Source organism: Peromyscus maniculatus, chromosome 7, assembly GCF_049852395.1.
Source record: "Peromyscus maniculatus bairdii isolate BWxNUB_F1_BW_parent chromosome 7, HU_Pman_BW_mat_3.1, whole genome shotgun sequence".
Taxonomy (NCBI): domain Eukaryota; kingdom Metazoa; phylum Chordata; class Mammalia; order Rodentia; family Cricetidae; genus Peromyscus; species Peromyscus maniculatus.
This window is the reverse complement of record NC_134858.1, coordinates 36,754,327-36,764,073: the sequence shown is the minus strand read 5'-3', so window position 1 is coordinate 36,764,073 and position 9,747 is coordinate 36,754,327. Positions and strand designations below refer to the sequence as shown.

Genomic DNA, 9,747 nt, shown 5'->3' with positions numbered 1-9,747 from the left:
CAGGTGAAAACTTAGTTTATTGACTTAGAATTTTCTTATTTTCTCATATATGTATTTAATGCTTTAGTTTACTTCTGAACATTGCCTTTGATGAATACATTTTGATAAATGTTATACTTCTGAAAACTAGATTTCTTTTATGTTTTCTTTGAACCATGTGTCACTTAGAAGTATTGTTTAATTTTCAAGTATTTGGGAATAAATAGCTATTTTTTCATTATTGACTTGTAGCATAAATCACTATGTGATTTATATTCTTCTAGGTTTGTTAATTTATGTATTCTGAGATGTAACATGGTCTACTTTAGAGAACATTTGATGTGAGCTGGAGAAGAAAACATGTCCTACTATATTCCGTTTCTCCTAGTCTATTGACTGATTTGTATTTCTTTGTCAATGTAGCAGCATCTTGAACACCATGGCTTAATAGTGAGACCTAATATTGGCCACTGTCTGTCTTCTCGTTTTCTTCTCCTTTGTTAGATATTTAGCATGAGTTCCTTCTCCATATAAACCATAAGATCAGTTTGTTGATATCTATATAATAAGACATTGGTATATTGATTGGGATTACATTGAACTTATCTGTCAAATATTGAGGAACTGAAGTTTTGATAATGTCAAGGTCTATTATTATTATAGAATTCAATAGTCTTAATTAATTTTTCTTTTGAACTTTTAAAAATTATGAATTTGTAATTTCCCTCTTACAGATCTTATGTATACTCATCAAGTTTTCTCCAAATACTTAGTTTTTGGGGTTGTTTACCCTACAACCTCATGTCTGACTGATTACTGACTTTCAGCTTATTGACATTTTTCTAAAATTGAGCATTGACTTTCAAGCTCCTAGAATGTTGAGACTTACTGTAGAAATCCAAAGTTATTTTTGTATAATTGAAGCATTCCATCAAATTAAAAGCAAGATGCATAGAGTTTAATAAAGAAACAAGAAGCAAATCAAGGATTAAGAGTGTCAAGTGCTGGGAACTCAGGAGGGTTGGTGTGCAGTGTGAGGAAGTGTACTGTTTAGTATGACAAAACAAGATTGGTACTCAGGGGTCAGCTGTGGACAGTCCCATGCAGAGTGTTACACATTTGGAAATTTGCAGTCATGCTAAAAGCTTTTCTTTTACCTTTGGCTTACACCATAACACTGGCTGACTTTGTAGTTCAGGCTGGTGTTCAATTCATGATCTTTTTGTGGCAGCCTCTCAAGCTTTGGGATGTTGGTGTGCAACTAGAGCCAAGTGTGGTGGTTTGAATGAGAATGACCCCCATAGGCTCATGTATTTGAATGCCTAATCACCAGGGCGTGGGCTGGTTTAGAACAATTAGAAGCTGTGGCACTGTCAGAGAAGGTGTGTCACATGGGTTTTGAGGTTTCAAAAGCGCATGCTCAAGCTCAGAGTTCTGCTCTCGGCCTGCTGCCTGCAGGTCAGGATGTAGCTCTTAGCTACTGCTCCTGTGCCATGCATGCTGCCATATTCCTGCCATGATGATAATGGACTAGCTCTGAAACTGTAAGCAAGACCTCAGATAAATGCTTTTTAAAAAGTAGGCCGGGCGGTGGTGGTGCACGCCTTTAATCCCAGCACTCGGGAGGCAGAGCCAGGTGGATCTCTGTGAGTTCGAGGCCAGCCTGGGCTACCAAGTGACCAAGTGAGTCCTAGGAAAGGTGCAAAGCTACACAGAGAAACCCTGTCTCAAAAAACCAAAAAAAAAAAAAAAAAAAAAAAAAAGTAAGTTGCTTTGGTCATGACGTTTCTTCCAATCAACAGAACAGTGGCTAAGACACCAGCTTAGCAAGCCATTCAATTCTTATCCTTTCTAAGTTCTTAGCATTTAATACAGTGATTAATAAGCAGAAGGTGCTTAATTTATACAAATTGAATGAGTAAAGCACAAAGGAATACACCACTGAAAAAGCTATATTTAAAATGAAAATTAAGTTCAATTGAAATGACATTTCACATTTCTGTTAAGTGATATGAGGAAATTAATTCCAAAAGTAGTTTAAATGTTTTGCATCTTAGTTTCCGTAAAGATACTTAAGTATATAGAAACACTCCTATTACTTTAAAAGTTTCCAAATGTTGGGGGTAGATTGGCATTTACATGATGATTCTCAAGTTTCAATTACAGCCTTCTCTTCCTGTATCACATATAAGTAAAAGTTATTCCTTGAGTAATATCCTTGAATTAACATGCATTCTCAAACTTGTGGGAAGAGGTTTTATATTCTGGTTATAGTCCCTTGCCTTTTCCCTGGGCCTGCAGTTTTTCTGGGCTCCCCAAAGCCACAAGATTGGAAACTCTTCTTTCATGGGCCTTCTTATCTAATTGTAGAGAAAACAACAGTTCTTGTCTGTCTTTAAAAAGTGGAAGAACATCATTTTCTATCTTGTTGTCCTCACTATGACTTTAGCATCCTTCCACTTTATTTTATTTTTTGCATTAAGCTTCATGAGTTTATTAAACAACCTACAGCTGACTGACAGGGGTTCATGATAAAATAGAAGATATCTGAGGAAAGGTGTTGGAGCTGGACTCTGCACACACACTAACCTAATAATGCAAATGAAATGAATGATATTAGCAAAAATGCCTTCATATTGAAATTCTTCTTTTTATGGTTTTCTAATTTTTATACTGTTGGTTAAGCGGCGGCGCTTGTGACAGGCCGCCGCCCGCAGTGGCCATGCCAATGGAGGAGAGTGCTGGTCGGAAGAATCACAAGCCATGGTTACCTTTTTAGAGCTTTATTTGCAGGGGGAGAGGGAGAGAGAGAGAAAGAGCGAGAGAGTGAGAGAGAGAGAGAGGGGACAGAAGGAAGAAAAGAGAGTAGAAAGAGAAGGGGGGGCACAGAGGGCCCACCCGCTTTTTAGGCTGGGACACCATCGCCGGCTGGTGACTTAATTAAGGACAGAATCCTTACATATACAATAACAAAATAAAAATATTTTCTCTTTTTTTGGACCCAATATTCATTTTCCTCTAAATTTTGTGACTTTGTAGAACTTAAAATAAATGTTAAGATTTGTTTATTTTATTCTATGCACATTAATGTTTTGTCTGCCTGTGTGCTTATGCACCTGGGGATTTCCTGGCTCTTGGAGGGGGGCGGAGTCAGGAGAGGGCACCTAATTCCCTGGAATCGAAGTTAAGGAAGGTTGTAAGCAGTCATATTGGTGCTAGGAATCAAACTTTGATCCTCTGCATGAGCAACAAACACTCTTAAGCGCCAAGCCATCCCACACAGTCTGTGGAATGTTTTATATAATAAACTCATTCAAATGAAAGATTGTGTTTTCCAAAGAAAAAGGTGGATGATGTCTTAAATGGCACAAAGAATGCTGGCAAAATGTTGCAGTTATGGCTTATTTCTTTATTCTTATATTCATCTGCCCTTTAGTCCTCTTCAACCCCAAGTTACATGATCTTTAAGACAAGAAAGAAGGCTTATATATTTTTAAATAATTAAAAACGGATGACCAGTGAGCCTGCATGGCACTCACCTAGGTTCTCTGAAATGTTACAATTGTGTAGCTTGGTCTTCTTGAGGGACTCCTAACAGTGGGAGCAGGGCCTATCTCTAACTCTTTTACTGGTGTTTGGGACCCTACTCTTCATACTGGGTCAGCTTGCCCAGCCTTAATACATGGGGAGGTGCTTAGTTTTACTGTACCTTGATAGCTATATCTTGTTAAAACTCATAGGAGACCTGCCCTTTCCTAAACAGAAAAGGAGGAGTGGATTGGGGGTGGGAACAGAGGGAGAATGGGGAGAAGGGCTACTAGGAAGCGAGGGAGGGGAAGTGGTGGCCGTGATGTAAAATAAATAAAAAAATAAATTTATTATAAAAATCGAAAAGAAAAAAATCACATTTAAAGAGCAACACTCAAGTCAGGAGATGTTTTCCTATTATGCTTTTCTATGATCAGATGTTTAATAAAAATTAAATATGTAGAAGGCAACCAGATGTTTATTCCTGGGTGCAATGTCAACTTTAGGTTTTTGTTGTTTGAGCATACAAATGATAAGTGTGTCATCACATGGGTATTGCTTGGCATGTGAGGATTCATCAGCTTTCTAAATCAAAGCCATATTATTTTCGGTTCTACAAAGCCAGGAATATTGCCAGTGTGGACTGATTTTTAGTTCCTTGAAGTCTGAACAGCAATGTTTAATGATCATGTGCTTGGTGCTCTATTGAACCAATTATAATACTATGTTTTAAAATGTGAACATATATTGACATTTGTGTGTTGACTGACTGTGTGTTGGGGTGTTTGCCTATGAGTGTGGGTGCACACGTAGCACTGTGCATGTGTGGGGATCAGAAGACAACTTTCGGTAGTCCCCTCAACCCCCACTATGTGGGTTTTGAGGACTGAACTCAAGTCATCATGATTTGTGGAAAATATTTTTATTTGCTGAATCTACATTTATACTACTCTTATGCTAAATGAAATAGTAGACATTTGCCCCAGAAGGGACAGAGAGAATTATTTTAGAGAAATGTGTACCTCCTTTAAGGAATATGTCCATTTTCCTTGACAGGCTCATCTGTGAGGTCATACCAGGCAGATGAACCCAGCAAACCATTCCCAGGTGGCAGCATTCGTCCTCCTGGGGCTCTCTCAGGTATGGGAGCTTCGGTTCCTGTTCTTCACTGTCTTCTCAGCAGTGTATCTTTTGACTGTCACTGGCAATCTTCTTATTGTGGCCATAGTGACCTCCGACCCACGCTTGCACACCACTATGTATTTTCTCTTAGGCAACCTTTCATTCTTGGACTTCTGCTATTCTTCCATCACGGCCCCCAGGATGCTGGTTGACTTGCTCTCACATAGCCCCACTATTTCCTTTGGAGCCTGCCTGACCCAGCTGTTCTTTTTCCACTTCATTGGAGGCATCAAGATATTCCTGCTGACTGTCATGGCATATGACCGTTACATCGCCATTTCCCAGCCCCTACGCTACACACTAATTATGAACCAGACAGTCTGCGGGCTCTTCATGGCAGCCTCGTGGGTCGGGGGATTTATCCACTCCATTGTACAAATTGGACTGACTATCCATCTGCCATTTTGTGGTCCTGACAAGCTGGACAACTTTTACTGTGATGTGCCACAGCTAATCAAATTGGCCTGCACAGACACCTTTGTTTTAGAGCTTCTGATGGTGTCCAACAATGGTTTGGTCACTCTCATGTGTTTTCTGGTGCTGCTGGGCTCCTATACAGCCCTGCTTGTGATGCTCCGAAGTCACTCTAGGGAGGGTCGCAGCAAGGCCCTGTCTACTTGTGCCTCTCACATTGCTGTGGTGACTATAATTTTTGTTCCTTGCATCTACATCTATGCAAGGCCTTTTAGGACATTCCCCATGGACAAGGCAGTTTCTGTGCTATACACAATGGTCACCCCCATGCTGAATCCTGCCATTTATACCCTGAGAAATAAAGAAGTGATTGCTGCCATGAAGAAGCTATGGCAGAGGCAGAAGGATTTTCTTGGTCCCTCAGAGCATTGACTACTCAGTAAATAGCCAGGATTTGAGGAATTGAAAGATGATTCAGAAGATCCATAAAGTAGATAAATCTCCACGCCTGCTGCTTAAAAGTTGTTTTTAACCATAGTTAATTTCTGGTGTCTAGAATATTCTAGAACTGCTATGCGCCTTCTACAAAAAAAAGTAGCAATTGTTATATAATTTAGAGAGCACATTCTAAGATGGGCATAATGTTTACGATGCTAAGAATGTTTCAGTTTAAGTGGCAATAAATCCACAAGTAATGAACCTGGTGACCCTTTCCTGATATTTCTTGGGTACAAATCAAAGGGTTTTTTTTCAATTTCTTAGAGGCAGGAGATTAAAATAAACATACAGTCGTATATATTTCAGGAAGCTGAATGGTTGTCAATGAAGAAAGAAAATTACCTTGGGCAAGTTAGTTTTGACCTCACAGTTTCTTAAAGTCATAGTTGTTATCATCATTATCATTGTCACTGTAATTAATATCCTCATTGGCTTCATCATCATCACAATCATCATCATCATCACCATTGCTTTCAGTGAGAGCATTAAATGCGACAGTTTATATTTATTATCTATTTTAATTCCCTCAATATTATTTGAATTACTTACCATCGTCAATTTTAAAGATCAATCATTTGCAGATTAGAGATACTAAATAACTTGTTTTGTTTAAGTACTCAGCTTATTTCTGGAATGGAACCTAGGTCTCTACACTTTTAAGCCCAAATCCTACATTGTATTCAAAACTTCTTTTTGTGTCTCAGGGAGAGTCTCCCTGGAAAAGACAGAGATGGCATTTTACATTGGACTAGGTAGGCAGTGTTTGGAGAATGAGGCACACTGGGAGGGTGATTCTTGAACTGAACACATGGAGATTAAGGAACTGGGGGCGAAAGTATGGAGAATTGAAAAAGAATTGACTTTAGCGGACTAATATCCACAACACTGGTGAGGTGGTTTGTGTAAAAATGACCCTCATAGGTTCAAATGTTTGATGGAACCATTGGGGAAAGAATAGGTAGGTGGTGTGGACTTGATGGAGGAGGTGAGCCACTGGATGTGGGCTTTGAGGTTTCAAAAGCTCATGACACGCTCAGTTAGCTCTCTTTTGGCCTCATACTTGTGGATCAGAAGTAAGCTCACAGCTACTGCTCCAACGTCATGCCTATCTGTTTGCTTCCCTGGTCCCTGCTATGATGATCATGGGCCATCTGGAACTGTAAGCCCTCAATTAAATGCTTTCTTTCATAAGTTGCCTTGGTCATGGTGCTTTGTCACAGCAATAGAAAAGTAGTAACTAAGGCAACTGGTGTGTATGCATCTTCTTCTTCCACACATGTCTTTCAAGTTCAGCTGCCTGCCAGGCTGCCCAGAGTAGAGGTTGACTGCTGTGATGATGCTCCATTCCCTCGTTCTTGAGCAGAGGGTGGTATGAGAAGGTTCATAAGTATCCTTAGTAGCTCCACTTCAAGCTCAGAAGCTTTAGAACTTCTTTGCTATGTTTTCCTGATTTACTCAGCCGAGACACTACATGTGAAAACAATGGTCCTGCCTCAACTGAATGTACCAGACTTTGCTGACTCCCCATGGGAGGCCTTACCTTATTGGAGGAAGAGATGGGGGTGGATTGAGGGGAGAAGGCTGGGTGGGGGGAGAGCAGGAGGAGGGAAGAGAGGGGGTTCTGTGGTTGGTATGTAAAATGAATAAAAAATTTCTTAATTAAAAAAAGGAAAAAAGAAAAAAGAACAAATGTTTCAGCTTTCTAAACCAGCTATGAATTTTTTTTTCTTGGAAAATTTCTCACTTGTATACCCTGTATCACAATCATATCCTAAATCCCTCCAAATTCTCCCAAGATCCCTTAAACACTTCTCCCTCTCAAACCCTCCTTTCTATTGTAACCATTTGAGTCCAGTTAGTGCTACCTATATGTATACGGGTGAGTCATCATCCCCCTGGGCATAGTACAACCAACTTTGATGACATTATTATTATTTTTTTAGTTTTAAAAATTTATTTTACATACCAACCTGCTGTGGATATCGTTCTATATAAATAAAACACTGATGGCCAGGGACCAGACAGGAAGTATAGGCGGGACAAGGAGAGAGGAGAATTGGGGAAACAGGAAGAAGGGAGGAGAGACACTGCAGCCACTGCCAGGACAAGCAGCATGTAAAGACGCCGGTAAGCCACCAGCCATGTGGCAAGATATAGATTTATAGAAATGGGTTAATTTAAGATAAAAGAACAGTTAGCAAGAAGCCTGCCATGGCCATACAGTTTGTAAGCAATATAAGTCTCTGTGTTTACTTGGTTGGGTCTGAGCGGCTGTGGGACTGGTGGGTGACAAAGATTTGTCCTGACTGTGGGCAAGACAGAAAAACTCTAGCTACACCAACCACAGATCCCCTTTCACTCCTCCTCCTGCTTCCCCTACAGTCTCCTCTCCAGACCCACACCCCATCCTCTTCCAAAAGGGTAAGGCCTCCCATGGGGAGTCAGCAAAGCCTGGTACATTCTGCTGAGGCAGGACCAAGCCTCTGCCCCCTGCATCAAGACTGAGCAAGGCATCCAAACATAGGTAATGGGTTCCAAAAAGCCAACTCATGCACCAGGGATAGATCCTAATCCCACTTCCAGGGTCCCCTCAAACAGACCCAGTTACACAAGTGTCTTCCATATGCAGAGGGCCTAGTCTGGTCCCAGTCAGGTTCTACAGCTGTGTCTAAAGTTCATGAGTTCTTATGAACTTGGTTCAGTTGTCTCTGTAGATTTCCCAGTCATGATCTTGACGACACCCCCCCCACACACACACCTTGCTCATATAATCCCTCTTCCCTCTCTTCAACTGGACTCCCAGAGCTTGGCCTGGTGCTTGGTTGTGGATCTCTGCATCTACTTCCATCAGTTACTGGATGAAGTTAGGGTATTCACTAATCTAATTACTGGGGTAGGCCAGTTCAGGTACCCTCTCCACTATTGCTATTAGTCTAATCTGGTGTCATCCTTGTGGATTCCTGGGAATTTTCCTGGCACAAGATTTCTCCCTTACCCCGTAATGTCTTTCTCTATCAAGATGTCTCTTTCATTGCTCTCCCATTCCATCCTTGCTCCAGTCATGACATTATTTTTGAGACAAAGCCTTTCTATATGGTTCAGGTTGTTCTCAAACCCATGATTTTTCTGTCTCAGTCCCCTAAATTCTGAGATTGGAAGTATGTACTGTCACACCTGGCTCATGGTTGTCATCTTGATGTAATGATTTCGAGACTTAGATTGGTAGGTATCTTCTGTGCCTGCCTCTCTCAGCCACACAATAAATATTAGAAATAGAAAGCACAACAAATACATGTTTTAAGGAGGGTTTTTAAGCATTTGATTTATTGTTCTCAGAATGTTTTCCCTGTAAACTATAAAATAGTTCTGGTAGACTATAAAATTAATGTATTTGAGTAGACTGGTAGCAACACAGATGATTGGAAATTAAATGATCGTTTTCTTACCTAATTCAGATCCGAACTTGAAATGAAAGTTATGAGGCTGAGGAATCTAAAGAGATTTATAATCTTAGAAATTGTTAGGTTTTACAGTTGCTTTGGCAGAATGATATATATTGTATGACAGTTTTAGTGGGGAGATGTAAACAAGCACTTTTATCTCAGAGAGGGAACTGATGACAGGCCAAATTAATGATACCACTGCAGTCCAACTTATGTTGCATCTATTGCATTACTGACAAAAAGTGTGGACAACTCAAAGGCAGATGTATCACTGGAACCTCTTCAAGCATGGAAGATGACTAATGAAAGCTAGGACCCAGAGTCGTCTGCATGACCCGGATGCAGCTTGACAAGGTGAAGAGTTTCCTCGACTCAGCTGTTTTCACTGCTATCTATCCTTCAGGAGGGATGGGCCTTGCAAACCTTTTAAATTTCAGGGATTTCTTGAGACTTCTGGGTTGTTCACTTCCAAATCTTAATAGATTAACCTTTAGAGATTCCTGAGTTTTAATGTGCTTCCCTCCAAGATGGAATGTTGCACTTCAGAACAAATTACTAATCAAAAATTTATTATGTTTTTCTTCTAGATGGGAAATGTATTTTTTCTATATGATTTAATTGGCAGAGCAAAATGACAGAGCAATTGTCAAAAGACTGACACCTTCTTTTGATTTTTCTTGTTGAAATCACTGTTTATCATTTT

At 40.1% G+C, this 9,747-nt stretch overlaps 1 protein-coding gene across 1 annotated transcript; it reads left to right on the top strand.

Moving 5' to 3' along the window:
* Positions 1 to 4,590: 4,590 nt before the first annotated feature.
* Positions 4,591 to 5,535, top strand: Or4d5 (olfactory receptor family 4 subfamily D member 5). The gene has a single exon (XM_006981222.3). It carries the CDS (start codon positions 4,591 to 4,593, stop codon positions 5,533 to 5,535), a length of 945 nt encoding a protein of 314 aa, XP_006981284.1.
* The last annotated feature ends 4,212 nt before the right edge of the window (positions 5,536 to 9,747 follow it).